The sequence below is a fragment of the Lissotriton helveticus genome, chromosome 1_1, assembly GCF_964261635.1.
Source record: "Lissotriton helveticus chromosome 1_1, aLisHel1.1, whole genome shotgun sequence".
Taxonomy (NCBI): Eukaryota; Metazoa; Chordata; class Amphibia; order Caudata; family Salamandridae; genus Lissotriton; species Lissotriton helveticus.
The window spans coordinates 588,990,188-589,009,696 of NC_136057.1; the positions used below are offsets into that span (position 1 = coordinate 588,990,188).

Here is a 19,509-nt window from a genome sequence, read left to right on the forward strand (position 1 = left end):
GAATGTGTTTTTCTTTTGCATGCACAATATGTCGCTTTATTAAAACCACCTTTTAGGCATCTGTGATATTGACTCTGTAGGGCAGCACATTTTCCCTCCACAAAAAGAGCCTCACTTAAGCGATTGTCCTATCAGACAATAAAACAGTCTTTGAATCCAAACTGTAGGTTTTACTAAACTTGCACGTCCATTTATGCTAGCACAGAACACACATTGTCAATGAAATAAATGTAACCAGAGCACTTGCTTTATATATGCTTACAGACATACTAGGCTTCAAGAATGCTCCAAAAGCACATCCATAGCTTTATTTATGTAACATATTTGGGATAGGTGGTGCTAGAAATCATGAGCTGTGCAATTTATCCAGAGATATCTAGCATAATATGCCACTGATACACAGTGTGCAGTCCAGGAACATCACAGAGAAAATGTCATTATAATTGTCAAATATTCCGAAGCGGAGACTAAATTTCAGTAAAAGCTTATGTTTCTTAAGTAGCTTAAATATTTTCAAACCCACATTTGATTCTGGCAACCTGTGAAATCCCGTCTGTTTTCACTACCACCCAGACACTGTAAGAATCTGCCCAGTTGTAATGCTTTCTGGCAAGCCGCAACAAAGCCTTACCAGCCTGGAAAGCTGTCTTATGGAATTACCCTATTCTTTGCGACCATATCTCCTTGAACATGCAGGCTTTATGGGAGGACGCGAGAAGAGCCTGGGGGACAATCTGATCAGGGAAGCGGGGCTCATGGGAAAAACCAACCTTTTCTGTCCTGCAGTTATTCAAGCCCAGGCTGTTCACCATTGACACCTTCCCATCCAGCACTTGCTGCTCCCTCCGAAGATGCTCTTTCATCTGTCGCGCCTCCTGAATAGCCTTGGTGACAGCCTCGTGGTCATTTAAATAGCCAGACGACGTGATGGAGGAGAGGATATCTGAAAGGGAAAGATGGAAAGGTTTCAAGTCAGTCTAACATTTCAGAATGGTTTCTCCCAAGGCATTTCTTACCTATTCACAGGCTCTCAAATGATGCTTGGAAAAACAAAACATTTACATCCTTGAATACATCTGGTCAAAGACTGAAGCATCATTTCAATGATGATTACCAGGCCGCCATCATAGGGGACATTATGGCTGATTTAGCTAATTACCTCTTCACTTTCCATTGCTCGAGACAATGTTTTGTGATGGCTGCTGATGGTTGTATTCTACGGTTTCTGTGTTATCTTTGATTATAAATTAAATATAGTTCGCTGTAGCATTTACTCTCTGTTCCAGTACCATGCACGAGTGATCTAGTGCCAAGAAGCCATGAGTTGTCAAATGTGGCACTCGCACAAGAAGCTTTAACCTAACATACCCTGGCGTAGTGTGATGCACATAGTGTGGCACGTTAAAGTTACCTTGGTGTTCTTGGGGTTATTGTGGCTTCTGTGATATCCCCACACTGAGAGAAGCCACTGGAAACAAAAGTAGTGGCTGCCCGAACATAAGATATACTTACTGAAACCGTGCTGTCTGGATCAAGTTCTTTGGTGGCTTACAAGCAGAATTCACTGTACTTATCAAAATTGAGGCCGGTGGCAAAAAGCTTCCCTTAATGCATACAATGTGCACGTTTATAGGACTTAACACGTTACAGGCGGTCTTTGTAACCATAGCCACAGTATTAGGAGCACCACATTGTGAATGACAACTGCAGCTGTGCAAACACAGACACACAGCAGTAAGGTAGCATTCAGAAATCACAATGGTTTGTGCTGAGACCAAAGGTCCTTGGGTTTGTGAGTGACAGTGGCGAGTTCACAAAAGCAGTCCCTGCAGTGATGTTTCATGCTTCTCCTAAGCGCGGTGTCAGAAGGAGCACTCTTCAGCAGAGGCCATCACTCGGTTTACAATATGGAGTCTATTAAAGTAAGAGACTTTCTCAGGGCTGCTAAGCCCTTCTGCATACTTTGTTTACAAGGTAAGTGAATCAACTAATCTTAAAGAAGTCACCTATGCAAGCCTAAGGCAATGATCCTTTGCTGGGGTACACACTAGCTAACCCCCTGCTCCTCCATGCTGACTTGTAACTTCCAAGCCTTATTAGATCTCAGATGGCCTTGTTTCAATGATGGTTTATTACAAATGGTAATTCTGTTTCATGGCGGCTCCATCGTGAAGCAATAGTCAGCACGAGTATCTTCAGTAAATACAGAAACAGGCACAATTTGGTACAGAGCAACCGAGGGTCTATCAGAGACTGATCTTGGACTTTCATTCTGGGACTCTGCAACCAGTGCTCCAACCTGCCGGCACTTCGACACTCATGCCTACCCCTTCACAGACCACTGCGCCAATCATTTTTCTTCCTCAGCAGACGTATTGTGGAGCTAGTGCATGTAGCGCTCCCGCTTCTATTTTCTAGTGTCTGCACCACACACATGCATGCTGCGATATTCACACCAAAGGCGTTTACCTGGATGCCACTGTTTTGTCACACCTCCACGATGCTTGCATATTCTGTTGAGGTGTGAAGAGCTCATAAAAATAAACAGAATATTTTTAAATTTACATTTTAAATTAAAAAGATCTACCAAGAGCCAGTGTGTTCCAAACAGAAGGTATTGCTCCAGTTGCAGGTAAGGTGGCTTATCAAGTACAGCGTAGCTGTCACGAGTTGGTGTGACGTTCAGGACAGAAACTACAAAGCCACCAAGGCCAACGCATCCTACTACCCTTCTGTGGTCAGTGAAGTGACTACCATTGAACTGGGATTATTCACTAGCCTCAGGTCACTAATATTACGTACTAGCTGGAGACAGCGCAATGTACGCTGACGAAGGAAACGTACAGGAATGCTAGGAGAGTTTATCTTCCATGTACTGAAGCCCACTTTTATTGGCTCAGACATCCGCTACAGCTTAGTAAAGCAACCACATGGGGCAGTAGAATACACAAGGTGCACCAACCATGCGCAGACAGGAAATATGCATTCAGGGTACCAAAAACACCATTATAACTGTCACTCGGAAGGAGCTGGGGGCTGCCACTCCTGTGCTCACCAAGAACACTGCACTTATGCACCCAAAAAACAAAGTCGCTGCCAATACGCAACAAATCTCTGGAATAAAAGCACTGTGGGTATCATTCGGATAATGCAATGTGGTAAAGGCATCCCCATTTAAATGCATGAAATATGAATTTTGCATGAGCTGGCATGTTGCCATTGCATGGGCATCACCTAATGCCAGCTGCTCGCTCTATAGCCGCTGGTGATGCATCCTTGCCCAGCGATAATGGTTGAGTAATACTCCAGGAAGCGGCAGGGGCTGGGTGACAGGAGATATCAGTACATGTATGGGGCAGGGGCAATTGACAATAGTCAAGCGTGAAAGCCCCATATACAATTGGATCAACTGATAGACAGATGGCAGCAATAACACACAGGATAGTTCATGGTACCGGTGTGGTAAACTCAGGGTGAACGCACAGGCAGATCATGTGCACTGTGCTTTCATGAGACAGCGTGCCACACCTCAATGATTTCTGAAATATTTTACAAGGTCACATTAATCTGCAAAGTAAGCATTATGGCGTATAAGGCCAAGGCTTGCTCACTGGATAGCTGTCAGAAAGAGGAGAACCAATGACTGAAGTGTCCTGACCCATTGCCCAATACTCTATGGTTGGTGCAGGAGAAATGTGAATGACACCACAACAAACCAATAGATGGAGGATGACTGATAAATGTATGTATGTGTACATATATATATAAATAAGCTTGTATTAACATCTAAAGGACTTGGCTAGAGACAGATAAAAAAGTGATGACGGGAGGAGTCCAAATTATCCAGGAACATCCTAAGTGGTTGATTATTAAAAGTGGTTCATCACCTCCTTCATGATCAGTTTCTTTATGCACCCAACTCTTTCCGGTAATACCATATGCAGTTTATCTTCGGGCAGACTTCTGCAAATTACAGACCTACTGAGCTGTTAAATGCATATTTTTTATACACCATGTTCATAGTAAATAGTGTTACGGCTTTACAACAACTGTGGAAACTCAGCACACATATGTACGATGAAAAATAAACGTTAAAATGTGCCTTTATATGTATGAACGTTGCCCTTATTCTTTAACTACATTAATATCAGAGCAAATTAATTTTCCGCTTAGAACAATGAAGCAAAAGGGAATTTTGCTATAATGGAATTTAAGCTCAATGGAGAGCGAGAATCGCAATTTAGTAATAAAGTAACGTGGAAGGGCAAAGCTGCTCTCCAACCTGTGGTAGAAGGGTGTTATCTGTACATGCCAGGGGTGTAACGCAGGACCCCTTCAGTGGGGGGTGCGGGGGGCAACCCTTCAGGGGTCCCGCAGTCAGACTGAGGCTAATTAATATATTTGAGATACAGGAAACTCAGGGGCCCCTCTCTGCATTACGGGGCGTGGGGCGTCATTTTATGTTACACCACTGTAAAGCTGCTGAAGGACAGAGTTCTCTCTTTCCACATAGGATAACTTCCAGTTGTCATCATGCAGGGCGGCGGCCATGTTGAAGGTGGCCTGGCCTTGCAGACATGCAGCATCATTTCAAGTACCGCATGTACGGGGACGGTGATAGGTCGAGAGGTCACATGCTTGTTTGGCAGCAACACCGATAGGATTAGAGTTATTAAGCACACCGGCTAAACATGCAATTTAGTGATGACGGAGCTAGAAACGCTTCTTAAGAGCGCAGGAAGCCATCTGACAGTTTCTGAAAAACTAGCTCGCGTCTGTTGAACTAGCGGAAAATGTAGGCGCTACGGAATCAGGTTTGGCTTCGTGTGCGCAGCAAGGGATGTCGATGCAGCCTAATAAGAAAGAGTGCACGAGAGGAGAGGGCAGAGAAGTGACTCCAAAGCACACAAAACCGACCAGAACCGCGCCTTCGACGTGGGACCCGCGGATCAATAGAAACAGCTCGTTCGGTGACGAGCGGCAGATGGAAGGATTGTGGACAGACGGCGGGCGCTAATCGCACACAAAATGACCGGCTTGCCTCAACATGTTCACTGGATTCCAGCAAACTTTGCACCCTAATCCATTTTTAGAACAAAAAACATCTGGGGCATAAATCCTCTAATCTGCCAAAAACACGCTATTAAATCCGATGATTTGTTGAAAAACACAAAGATTAAAGAATGAACATAGAAAATGGCTAACTGCCGTGTTGGGAAAGTGTTATTAATACCCTTTTTGTCTCAATTATGAACGTTCCGTTTCTAAAGAGCCTTGCCTAATCATGTCAGATTGCACACCCCTCGTCTATCCTTAGATTCCTCATCTAACATTTGCCAAGATCACACAATGCAAAGCATTGGCTTCCTGCTAAATACTGAGCTGTGAGGAGAACCGGGGAGGTGTGTTATATTGACTTTTCACTGGTGCAAACTCAGGGCATAAACATTTGGACCTGTTTTGAGGCTGGTGAAATAAGGGTTGGAGGAAACACTTTTTTGGCCCATTCGATATAACCCAGGTAAATAGTATAAATAGATTTTAGAACATTTACTGAACATGGCTAACATGTTCGATGATAGACCATTTGCATGTGTGTTAAACGCTAACAGCCTCTCTAGTTCAGGTTCAATCTTTTTTTCTTGTATACGAGGAAAACGAGTTTGCAGTTCCATGTTATCTCTATGTAATACAACTATTAAAGTGATACATTGGTATTCTGCAGGTTTTTTTTGCAAACAGCAGAAAAATACGAAATCAGTTTGTGCACATTTAGGCTGGCTCAAATACCATATGTTGCATTTCCTATAACTAAAGCAGTACATACAATGAATGCAAATGAATTTGTCCTGTTTCTTGCACCAATGCAAACTTTTGGCAACATAGCCCACCAAAATCACAGCAGTACAACTAAATCGGTCAAGGGTTTCAGCCAAAGTTCCAATCCATAAAGTGCTTGAAAGTAGTGGGCACTGGACGCCCAGAGTAGGGCAACAGTTTGCAAAATAAATTCATATGAGTTTCTAGTCACAAGACTTATAAACAAAAATAATAGGTATCAATTTGCTGTGCTTTTTTAGGGACCCCAATTTCTTACGTGCGTCAGTTTCAAGAAAAGGGAAACCACAAATGCTAGGCAGCTGTCCTGTTTCCCTAGATTGCTGGATACATGAGCCTAGCCAGCTTCTATGCATTCATAATTTTGAGGCACATACAGGAACCGGGGCAGAAGAAATGAACAAAGGAATTTTGTCCAGTGTCACCCAGTTTGGTCAAGTAGGGAGGTTAGAGTTTATGTTATGTGTATTTGTACCGCACACCACCACCCGCTACGATATTCTGGCACCGAGCAGGTGTGTGTGCCTATCCCTGGGGTGTGTGTGCCTAGCCCTGGAGGGTGAGAGTCTTGCCCTAGAGGTGAACTCATGTCCTTCAATTCCACTCAGAGAGACATGAGGAGCCTTCTGTAGTTCTCACCACTCATGTGATTGCAAGTGCTTCAAGTAGCTACGTCCATCACTATAATAAAGCATTGCAGCCTAATGACCAGGGCTATAACTGTTGTCAAAGTGCCGGAACCAGAGTCAAATGGCGGTACCCGAGTCAAATGGCCCGAACTCGAGTTATAGGCAGAGCCACAGCCCAGGGTCTCCAACTAGGAAGAGAGCCTGTAAGCACTGGAGCAGCTCAAAGCTGAAGGACTAAAATGCAAGTAAACTACTCTACCCAATTAGGGTAGAATGTCCTAAAATAAGCACAGAGAACACCAATATGACAGACAGGAGAGCTGACACTAGAACCCAGGCCCCCTGGGTAGCTCTGTGCAGAGCCTTTCAGTCAAGGAATGCTTGCATGTTTTGTACTGTGACTTAATGTATGCAGAGTTTCACACACATGAGAAGGTACCAAAGAGCAGTACTGTGGAGGAAACGAAATGCAACTGAAATGAACCATTTAGGATGAATAACCTCTGGACAGCATTGTAATACATTAATATCAGCTGGTGAATATTTATCAGGCCAGCAGTGTACCGAACAGATTTTTGGGTTCTGAACAGATGTTTGAGACTTGCAGCCTTGGCAGATAAACCTCCTCTCCGGATTGGCTTAGAGCCGAAACTTCCATGGAGAGGTACTGCCATATTTATAAACCCATCTACCTGCAGTACTTTCCTCAACAAAAATATTTTGGTTTAGCGCACTTTTCCTTACAACCCCTACAATTTGAAACAAAGAAATGACTGCCAGCAGATAGTGGAAACATCAACTGATTGGGGAGCCTGCTCCTCAGGCAAAAGATATTGGGAAAAACATCCTTTTGGGGACTACTTCCCGCAGACCTTAGTTTGTGTGAGCTGAAAGCTTCAGTCAGCCTTCACTTGGGTTTTCCCAAGTATCGCTATCTCTGAAAAGACTTGGCACCAGACAGCAATTAATAGCACATTCTCCGTATGTTTTTTGTTAGTTGCCAAAAAAATTGGCGTGAAGAAAAAGGCTTAATAGACGTGAGTAGAACTGAAATGATACCTCGGCGCAGTGCAGGACAAGGCTCATTATTTTCTGACAGAAATGAAGGAAAATAAAGGTAAAGGACCCACCATATGGCGTTCACTTACTGATGCGCACGCGTCATTAACGTTGAGTTTAATTAATAGCCAGGTTTGGCAGACGACCACTTTGCATGGCAGCAGTGAGGGCCCACTGGACAGAGGACCACCTCCCCCATGCATCTAGCCTCTTTTATACACAAAGGCCCCCTTGGCAGCCCATCTCCTGTTTGACTGACAGGTGTACAGGTAAGATCAAATAGGCCTTTACAAGGTACCTCAACATCAGAGCGTTGTTGTCCTGGTAGACTTTATCGTACAGTAATAAGCAAAAACATGTTCTTTAGGTCTGGCTTCCTCAACCCACATTTGTTTTGAAAGTACTTTTATCTTCATACAACTAGGGTCATGATTGATTGAGAGAACGAGTACATTTTTCCTCAAATCACCAGTAGCTTTCTCTCTTTAGAAGAGATGCTCGTATTTTTGAATAAAGGTTGTAATTCTGCAGCATCTGTGTTTTTCATAGGGTGGAATGTGTTTTCAAGGGTTGGAAGGCATATCATTTAGTGCCTACTCTGGTTTCCCACGACCTGTCTATTGCAGGCTGTAACCTGCTGTAGATCATAGCCGAGGCCTCACGTTCACTTTCTTCTTAAGGCAGCGGAGTTTGGCGTGGGCTTACCTTAAAATAAGTGTGGGGTTCGAAGTCGCCGTCAGCCCTGCTGAACACCAAACATGTGTAGTCTTGATTCTTCCTCATGCCTCCTCCTGTACACTTCCTCTATTTTTAAGCATAACCCTGCAGGTTCTTTTTTATTCATGCTTCCAGACATAATCACTATTTTCTTATCTTTCCCTACCATCTTCTTTCTCCCTTTTCCTTCTTTGCCTCTCTTGCAGAGGGTCAAAGATTGATGAAGGCAGATAAGTCGGGGCTCCAAAAAATGAGTGCAGGTACCCACCACCAGAAACTACCTGCACAAATTAAGCACATGAACTTTATGCATCCTCATAAACACACAAACAGTCTTCAGTCCAGTCCCATTTCAACAGTAGTGTGACGCCTTAGAGCTTCAGCAGTGTCCGGACAGTGAGTCAGAAGAAGAGCGGCGAGGACAGCCTTTTATTTAATCCCAAGACTCCGTTCATCCTATAATAGCATCATATCATAAAACAATCTGTTGCTTCTTTCAATGGGATACACTGTCTGAATTCTTTCATTGAAGCTACAGCATGACTGGGGAACAGATGCGCAAAGGTTTATAACCCTCATTCTTTCCTAGATTACATGACTTCCCCACCACATCATACGTTTTTGAAAGTTAGGTTTAGAGAGAAGAGGCGTGAGGTATTCTGCAGAGTACACCCAGTGACACAGAAACGGCGATTTAACATGAGGCACAAGTTATGATCGATTTTTTTGTATTTTTAGGAGTGAAAAAACGTGAGGCTGGAAGCCAATATACTTTTTTTATAGACATGGTCTTTACTGCTGTATTGCTCCTATTTTTGGGATATAACAAAACGATGCAACTTGAAAACAAATCAACAATTCAGGTGTATGAAAATGCGAAATGTACATTGGTTCCATCATTCATAAGCTGTGAATGGGCACAAGTACACACTCAATAAAAAAAAACAAGAAAAAAGATTCAAGAAGTGGACTTTTGCAACATGTCTATTAATGCTACAAGTTTGCCTTATTAGCAGCTAAAACAATGATCTTTAATACTTTTAATCCATAAGTGGCAGAGTTAAGGATGTTTTTTGCTCCCACGATCTCACAGCGTGCAACAGAAGACCCTAGCCCTGACTCACAGGTGGCACAGGCCTACTTTTGACATGGGCCCTAGGACCCGTTTCGCCTGCACACTTTACAGCTTTAAATCGTCACTGCCTGACTGACCAGCCTACCATGCTCGCAGTGCCTCGTGCTGCACTCCTGCTGATAACACTGGAATCAAAACAGCCGCGATGAGTAGTGTGAATGCCTACTCAGTCTGTTCTCTAGCACAGCTCAGCATCGTGCTCCGCAACCTCAAAACGTCTCTTTCAATATTGAAAGCTGGCAGATACATAGCAATGACTCCATGCCATTTACAATAACTTAAGCCTGTTATCTCTTAGTCCACAGTCTTCCATGATTTATTAATGGCAGAACACATTAACTTTCTTGTAACAGTGACCTTTACTGCTCTTGTCATCCTAACAGTTGTTATCCAATGACATTATGTATCCCTCATTACAGGTACAGCTTTTTAAATCTGCTTCTGGAAGGCAAAGCACGCAGGGATTACACTCGTGAAAATATTGGAACAGAACAATGTATTACATACTGGAAATAAGGGAGTTGTAAAAAGTGTGTATCTTTTGGAAATAAACATTTTCTGTAAAACCTCAAAACATGACATTCAAAAACATAGGAAAAGCAAAAGAAGTCATACGATTACCTCTAGGAATATGTTGCAGGTTAGCTAATTTTTTTGCCAATTGTAACTTGGTCAGCCGTAATTGTCAAATAAACAATATGGTTAGGATTTTTTCTAGATCCTGCGCCAATCAAACAATATTGATAGCATTCGTACTAGATTCTGTGCCAATAAAATAATATTGATAGAATCAGTGTTAATATCTGCGCCAATCGCCAATACGGTTTCTTAGGGTATTCCTGCTCCAATACAAACTACTTCTCAGGCAGATAAAGGATTAAACACAATTTGCACTGGTCCAGGAAACGAGGCATAAAGGCTCAACTATCTGAGTAAGAAGAGCAGGGGCAGTAAAAAGTTTTCAGGTGGAATCATGGCCATCCATAGATTCCTTGAACACGGACAATAGAAAATCGCAACCAGCTATGCTGCAGGGCTGGGATCAGTGACACAATTAGAAGTGAGCGAAAAAAGCAAAGGTGTCATTCCGCCCAAGTCAATTTCAACCTTCTGAGGAGTTGGACATCTTAATTTGGGAGCATTTCTAAAACCACATACAATTTTAAGGCTATTGAAATGTGAGTGCTTATTCCAAACTACTTATGTTAGATTAAATAAGCCAACATGGTCCCCTTTTGTGGACGAAAAAGGCAGAACCATTGGCCAATGGTTGCACGTCAATGTTTTAAAATTGACCTTTGACTTTGTAATCATGCAGTAAATGTCATCTATGAAATAGTGTCATCAACATACCTATTGAATTTACTCGTATTGAAGGGCTAGCCAATGTGGATGGTATATTAGACTTGTGGTTACCACCACCACTGTTCATTCTCATCGCCGGCATGTGTGGAGAGGATGGCGATGCAGGGGACCTCCGTTCTGACGACTTGGGTTTGGCTGAAAGGTTCAATGGTTGGGCCGATTCATCCTGGAATGAAGAGATCAAACAAACTGCTGTCAAGTTTTTGAATGGTGGTCCCTATCAATTCTAAACAAGCAAGGAGACAAACAACCTGTGTAATCAGCTTGGTGAAGCGATGCAGGTAAAAGGTTTACCAACATCACTCATACAAAAACATTCTTTGAGGTTGATTATCTGTGTGTTTGCACAATAATTTCAGATGAATAAACTATGACTACTATATGTGCCTCCCATTTTTATGGTCCTAAAACCGTACCATACAGAGATGCCACGTCAATAGAACCACCAAAAGAATTATTAAGGCATACTACAAAATACCTTAAATGAAGTAAGCCAACAAATTATACTTTGTTCAAAGAGAAAACAATATGAAACGAACGTATCAAGACAAGAAAACAAAAATATAAACAATATAACAGTTGTTTAGAAAACAACATCATCTTTGATTGATTCTCGTCCTCAATGTTGGAAGTATAGAGCCACTCTGTGATACAGATGTCTCAGGGGCTACTTCGGCGCTGCACATTCCAAAAGGGATGCTATCTGATTTGAACAGAGGCATGCTGCAAACATATTATGGAATTTCAGCTCTGTCCTGTGCATGTTACTATTCTGGAAAAAGCATAGGGCGGAACTGCGACACAAAGGAAGTACGAAGTGTATGCCATTCTGTAGGCGGGGCATGTACCCACTTCCCATCCACAAAGTGGGAGTTTTGGGGAGATGTCAAAGTGAGTATCCAGGAGTCAGAGCAACTGTTCCACCAGGTGAGGGTCGGAGGGGTCATGACCCCCTTCCCAAAGCAGACCGGTATTCCAGCTCAGCATCAGGTGAAGTATTCCCTGCCTTTTAGTGGAGTTTTTCTCAGGACGGTGTGAGCAGACAAAGCTAACACCACTCTTTTTGGTTTCCCACCAGAACCTCCTGGGAGAGAACAAAAGCTGCCAGGAAACGCTGGCGGATGCCCAGGGCCCTTTGCGGAAGTGCCACGAGTGCAGTTGCATTTCCGAAATTGTGGCAGTCTGTGTGTGGCAGCGAAGAGCGACAGGGACATGGAGAATCATCCTTTGCCCGTCCAGATTCACCATGGCTCAAAGGTACTTTAGCATGGCTTAATAAGTTCATCTGGTTATCACTTGGATCGAGAAAAGTGGTGTCAAACAGCAGAGAGATGAACTGCATTCCTAGTTCAGTTTAGGGTTTGAACCCCTAGAGGGCGGGTCATTGGTTCCAACCATGCCACTTTTAGTGATGCTGCACTCTCTCAGCCTGAACTTGAAGCCCTTTGTGTTGAACAGATGTATTTATTCAATGTAAATGCATGCAGGAGGTCTACGAGCAGAGTACTAGTAGAGTCGGGACAGAGGTACAGTATCCATGGATTTTTAAAATGCAAACTTCTATCTTTATCCTGCTCACACGGCATGCGTAAATCTCAGGTAGAGGCTAATTGCATGAACGTACTGCACTGACAGATCACAAATCCATTTTTGTCCCTAGACCTGACACACAGAGAGATCCGACACGGTCTTCAGCTTTACAGTTTATCAAAAATGCTATTTCCATGCATTCACTGGCATGTCCCTAAAACAAATGGGCAGGCCACGTTGGTATGAATTCTCAAGCATTTTACAGGACAAGTCTCGGAGTCTTTGTTCCCTCACGGACTCTACAGGATGTATCTATCACATAAGTGGTGGCATATAATGTCGTAGAGCTGTAGTGGTGGTATGTGACCTCCTTACCAGTGGTAAAGCCTGGAGCTCTAATATTGATCTTTTCTTTTGAACTTCCTAAAATGAATGTTCGGCTCTATCTCCCCGTGTCCTGCTGTGAAAGTAAAGGCAGTCGCTCCCTTCCACCTTTCCCCAAATGCTTCTGACAGATGCAGAGAGCTTCCACAGCCAGTAGCTGTTGGCACACACTGATCACGTATCTGTTGCATATATCATGTTAGTGTGCACTGTATAAGAATTGCACAAACAATCTTTCCTGGCCTCTTACACAAAGGGAACAAATACAATAGCAAATGAAGACCAGACAATACAAGTAGGAGACGTGTATAGGCACTTTTTAGAACACCCTCCGTAAACTTTTAAAATAGTAATAACGCTCCTCCAGATAGTCTTGTCACACATTACCACCTCCACAAGTCTGCTTTCTTCATCCACTGGTAACAGCTGTTTGTACTGCCTTACACCCCACGAAAGACCAAGAATAGCGCCAGCCACAAATGTTTTTGGTTCCAGACCTAAAACTCTATAATCTATGCTTACTTCCGCCTCAATATGTCATCACTGAAGACAGACATTAGAAAATTCTGACCCCTCTTGATAATCCAACAATATTTGTACAAAAATACTACTGGCATCAAGGCAAGCGACAAAAACACCAAACCCCAGCCTCCACTTGGAAAGCCGTCAGCAGCGTGTCTGCTGTCAGGGCTGCTGCCAGAGTGTGTCAGCGCGAGCTGTCGGCAACGCTGCAGTATGTCACATGCTGCTCTCCGCCCACCTGCCACTGTAGCAGAGCATACACCCCTCCCATGAAGCCTCTCTGAAACAGAAGCACACACATGTAGATGTGGAAATCACAAAATGTATCCATTTTGACAAGTTTGATATTTAAATGTGAGACGCTGTTGATAAACCACTGTGAAAACTGCTAATTTTAGAACATTGATGGGTAGTGGAAAAATAAAAAAGCACTGACAGGAAATAAATGAGAGTTTTTATCAAGGATTCTGTTTTCCACTGGGAATACTCCATTGATAAACACTCACCATTGCAAAATACGGATAACAATCACTGGCAAAGCTAACAGGTCTTGGTTTGCACATGCCTTCTTAGCACATTAAAGCCAGTAGACCGCATTGAAGGCTCACTTGCCTTCCACATAGTCCTGTTTCTGTTTGGGTTTCAAATAAAGAGGGATCAGAGGCTAATCAGTGCAAGCTCGGTCCCCAGCATCTGGCGAGAGGTGTATACTCCTCTTGGCTGAGCCAAGACATAATGAACAGTCTGAAGCCAATTGCTGAAAGTGGCAGGGGTGAAGAAAGCCAATGGTTGAAAGGTGGGGGCTCAAAGTCTACCTTGTTTACAGCTGTGCTGTCAAAACCCAGATCTAAACATGAGTTTTCAATCACTGACGGGCAACTAAACTTTAACAGGTTTGAGGCAAAATACACTTTATATGTTTATATCCAGTAACAAAATACTATTATTTATATGTTTATTAATGTCTGACACAGACCAGAGATCTCTTGAGAGGGTAACCGCTCGTGTTGAGAAAGCTGCTGCTCGAATAGAAAATTTGCTTGAGTGGCAGAATGAGGCAGCACGCTCTGGCATGCCACGTGGTGCCGTTTGTGCTTTTACATCTCAGGACAAGCTTCCGCCGCTAAAAATCAGTTTGAGCAGTGCAAAGTACCGAACTCTGCCGCTCGTGGAACTCTAAAGAATTTCGCTGAGTTTTTAGCTAACTCCGTGAGTTCTGCCCACCACTAATAATTTGTCTTTTCTTGGCAAATGATTTAGACAGCCCTGCTGCATAATATGGCCCTCTATTTCTACATAATTCTAACGGCACTCACAATGATGAAGCTCCACAGGCTGGTTTGAGGGTTGCATTAATGCTGACGGAACCCATAATTAGAAGGGAAACATGAAATAGTCTTCATAGTTCATGTGTTTCCATGAAATATAGGTTTCAGGACTAGTACATTTTTTACAAAAAAGTCACCCAAACATGTAATTACACACACTCACAATCTATCCTACCCACCCCCCTCTTGTATTTTCCACATGTTTGCATTTTTTATCAAATGTTATTGAATTTTTCATTAGGCAGAGATCAGTTTGGAATGTCGATAAGCTGCACCACATTCTCATCACAAGTATATTTTCACAATAGCTGTAAATAAAATAATAATACAGTTCACACTTCTCACCGTAAGCACACGCTGCTTAACATCGCTACATATATTTTTAGAAATGAGGTGATGCTTCCCAGGGCTGCTACGCAGTATCCTTAGAGTACCTACCATGACTGCTTACAAAAAACTGTCCAGGTTTCAATGAAAATGGAGACCACTGTCAGCAATGGCCATACATTAAGAGATATATTGTCTTTCTAAAATACAAAGATATATGGAAAAGAAATGCATCCCTGGTCATTTTCAGATGTGTTTAGGGCTCGGGAGAGGCATCAAACTAGTAGTTGTTTTGGTTCTGGACAACCTCCGTAGACTGGCTGGCAGCGTCAGTTTGGGGGCCCTGATTCTTCCACCTGACAGCGGCCTTTGACACCATCAATAACACCATCCTATTTTCTAGACATAGCTACGCTAGCCTTTCAGTCAATATACCTTGTTGGCTGATTTTTTATCTGACAGGTCTCCATCAAATGGCCATGCTTCTTACTTTCTAAACCAAAACCCAAACCTCTCAATTGTGGTATCAAACAGTAGTTAATACTACCATCTCTTTTATTTAACATCTACATATGTCCATTAGATTGGCTTCTAATTCGAACTGCATTCTGATGAGATCCAATGTATTCATTGGTTTTCCCAGGACACTTCTTCTGCTATGCTGCCGCACAGTCTTTCGTTAGAGTGTGGGGACCGTGGGAGTGTCGCAAAATTTTATGAAATTGGATTCTTCGAAAACCAAGCTACCGATTGCTCTTTGTGAGGCATTCAGTACCGATTACCCTTCCTCGACGCGATGGACCCCTGACCTACATGCTCTCCTCTGGAGTGTACTGTGTGCGTTTAGCTGGATTTTGGGCTTTCTCTTGGCCCTCAAGTAGCAAAAGTGATATGCTCTTGCTTTTATTTCAACTGATAACAATCGGTTACATTCTCCTGTGTATTGAAAAAAGAGTTTACATCCCAAAATAAACGCGCTTGTTCAACGGTGTTTCGATTACGACAAAGCCATTTAAGTAGTAGCTCCTAGGTAAATTGTGAAACATGCCCAATTGATCCAAAATTTAGCTGCTTGTTTCATCTGTGGCAAACCTACCTAAAACAACTGTGCTGTTTGCTTATACAAAACAGAATTGTTTTTAAAGCGATGGCCATTGTCCACAGAGTGGTTCATCGAGTTTCTCCGGATTTCATTGCAGTCAAGTTTGGCTTACACACGTTCTTGCATGGTTTAAGATCCAGGTGTCAGTCAATACATGCTAGTAATTCCTAGAACAAAAAAAAACTTCGAGCTCTTTACCTTTGGCTCTCGAATCAGAATTTCTTTAATCCATTTTAGAAAAAATTAAAAAACATTTAATAAAAAGTTGCACAAGAGGGCTGCACCAATAATGTGTTATCTCAGCACCATAAGACTTCAGTGTATGAGCACTTTACAAATAACCTATAACATAACAGTAAATCCAATAGGATTCATAATTTGCTTTTACTGTAAGCAAGATTAAACCCTGAAAAACTCTGGACATGATGCAATTTGACTAACTGTTGAACACAAACCATCCATTTAAGCTTTTATTCAATTGCTATAATGTAATTAAACTCACATTATGGTTGGAAAGAACAGAACCCTGGAGGTCAGGAAAAAGGCAGTTAGGGTTGAGACATCAAACACTCTTAGGGACTTTCAACTCCAAAAAAACGTTCCCTATTACGGACCAGCCATGAAAGTGGTTTCTGAAAGTATTAATTCAAGTTGGGGTTTACCACCATTATTTTTGGGTGAACCTACTTTACATATGCCTTTAAACATTATAGACAATAAGGAATCCATAACATGGATTTTTATAAAGACATTACGTTTTAATTGACGGTTTTGTCATTTTACACGGTTCTTAGTGGATATGTGCACACATACCACCCCTTTCCATTCACTCTCAATGCATCCATGTGATAAGCTCATGTTTTCTGGATGAAACACTCCTCTCTCATTTGGTGGGGGCTTTTTTAGGTTGCTAAATAACATTCTTTACACTGCCTTTAATCAAGACACAGATGTACCAAAAGTGCGATGGGTCTGTGCTCAGCATAGGAGTCCTCAACACAATGCTAGGAGCAAACACTAGCCCTGAATTTTCGAGAAATATTTAAATGTGTCACAGAATACAAAAAAATGCTCGTTAATGGACAACAAAGTTCACATGTTGAAAGCGGAAATGTATGCTTTAAAAGCCAAGGGGCTTTTTAAGTTAACTTCAAAAGTGGACGTAATTTCATGAACGTTTCAGAAAAATATGGGAAAATACAAGGACATAAAAAGGGTCTCCTTCGAGAACCAGCTGATGAGCAGGTGTGGTTTAGGATTAGAATTTTGAAAAAACAGCTTTTATCAGTGAAAAAGAGATCCTAGGGCAGTTTTTAATACTTGCTTGATTGTCACTGGACACTGCAGAACCATCTTCAGGTGCGTCCTCTTCTTCACACTCATGCAGTTATGGTGAACTAATTCTGAGGGTTTGACTTTCCATTTATGAGTGTGATTATGAGTGTTTCACAAGATTTCGTGAAAGTGATGAGTACCAGGAAGGATTTAATTTGCATGGGTAGATTGTTCATACATTTGGGGCAGAACCTCATTCAAGAAACTATTTTCACTTCACGTTGATGCCACATCCAGGGCGGGAGGATGGTTACTCTCACCAACTCCGGAACAATGACTTAAATTCTTCCAATGAGAAAAGATGGAATATGCCAACCAGTGATTCAACACATTAAAATTGTTTGGGGCTCTCACAGAGAGTCATCCATCTCCAGTGCCTAGCAAACGATGTGATAATAATGCGGAGGCTGGTAGATCGTGGAGGTCTGTTGGAATTGTGGTTGGCATATGGCGAGGGTAGTGCTCATGGCAGAACGTGTAAGGGGTCAATTCAGAATTAATAAAGATGCAAAGGCACAAGTGAAGTGGATGCTTAGCAATGGCAAACTCATGAAAAAGCCCTAGGGAAGGTACAGTCCAGGGTATTGCGGAAAACATAACCATACAGGGAAACGAGGCAACAAACAAGAATGTAGTTGTTGTATTTCTTACTGGTTCCTACGTTGCAAAGGAAGGGTGACGGTTATCTGAGATATTCAAAGGCAATCCAAGATTTCTAAAATAGCACACCTACTGGGAGCTGATTTGCCTAGCTTGGGTGGTTTGATTGCATGCTCATAAAATGAATATCATCAGACGGCTAATTGAAGTAGGCTTAAATGACCTACGAAAAGCACTGCCCAGTGTATTTTACTAAATAGCCCATTTGGTACCTCCAGGAAGACATTTGCCACAATTTGCTGCACTTTGCCAACTTCTTTGACCTTGACTTAAAAAGGAAAAAAGTCTTTTGGAAAGAAAGTGTCTGTATTATAGCACACATTTTTACAAGGAATAAAATCACTCCAAAAGTATGTTTACAGGTTTAATGCATGACACAATAACTATTACACACTTTTTCTGTGGCTAGCATTACATACTACTGTCTATTCTGCAACCTCATTCAAGGATACTATCGAAGTACACGTTATAATACCAAGTCCCGACAATCTTACGAGCAGGCAATCTTTATCATTCTGCATGAGAAGCCTGGAACCATATTATCACTTCTGAAGAGCGCACGTTTTGGGGTACTAACAAATGGGGTGCTGAACTCCCCAGTTAGAAAACCATATGCGAGATCCTGAAAATAAACCCCAAAGAATGAAAAGTGATCTGTTCCATAAATTCAGCTGCCTTCCCAGTTTTTCAGCTGACCGTGCCGGCTTCTGGCAAGTTTCAATGGCAAAGTGCAGTAAACATGAAAAAGTAGAGACAATTGTGGAATGCTGCATAAACGAATCATGCGGACGGTATTATCCTCTCAGATGAAATAATTGCATTACGCTGAACAGGGAAGCGCACATGACAGGGTGGTGGGGTTGAATAATGTCCTTTTGCAGCTGCAGACACACACTCTAGAGCTTTAATTCCACATGAAGCCCATTGCCTATAAATGAGTTCCTGGATACAGGAAAATGTGGGTGGGAGTAGAAGTCCATAATGTGCACAACTGGAGGTGCGAGATTTAATTCTGCCACCAGGAGAGACGCAGCTTAGCAGTTAGTGCGTGAATGGATGGATGAATGAAGACAGGGCAGGCGTGGACTTCCATACGCACATGGAGAGCAGTGCGGAGTACACCGCACATGGGTTAAAAGGGGGATTTTAACGAGCACGGTTAAGAGTGGGAAGCACATGGGCTGAAGCCAGGGGAAGCCACTGAATCACACGCTCTCATTTTTTACCAGTAATTAGAAACCAGTCATTAACAGGAGGGGGCTATCACCGCAAGCAGTAAGGAAACCCTCGATTGAATTATGTATGGAGAAAGAATTTTCAGATAAAGCACATATAAATGTCTACAACAAAGAAATATGAATCATATCAAAATGGCAGTTGCAAAGTGTGGTGGTTAGGACAAGCTGCTAGAATTCACCATATTCCACTGATATAGACGTGATGAATTGAACTACTTTATGGGCCCAGAACCAAGAAATGTCTCAATCTAGTAGACAATAAGGATTAGCAGGTGTGATAGCAGTTTTATATCTGTATGATGCAAGGCGAGGAAATAATTTGCTAACAAATTTAGCAAAC

The 19,509-nt window shown here is 42.4% G+C and overlaps 1 protein-coding gene across 3 annotated transcripts in view; it reads right to left on the reverse strand.

Moving 5' to 3' along the window:
- The window catches only part of SOX5 (SRY-box transcription factor 5), a 454,156-nt gene that overhangs the window by 47,763 nt on the left and 386,884 nt on the right, over window positions 1–19,509 (reverse strand). For all 3 annotated transcript variants that reach the window (XM_078674095.1, XM_078674096.1, XM_078674097.1), the window contains 2 exons: window positions 10,732–10,909; window positions 771–943 (listed from right to left, as the gene is read on the reverse strand). In XM_078674095.1, coding sequence (XP_078530221.1) covers window positions 771–943; window positions 10,732–10,909 — 351 coding nt within the window. The remainder of the gene's footprint in view (window positions 1–770; window positions 944–10,731; window positions 10,910–19,509) is intronic.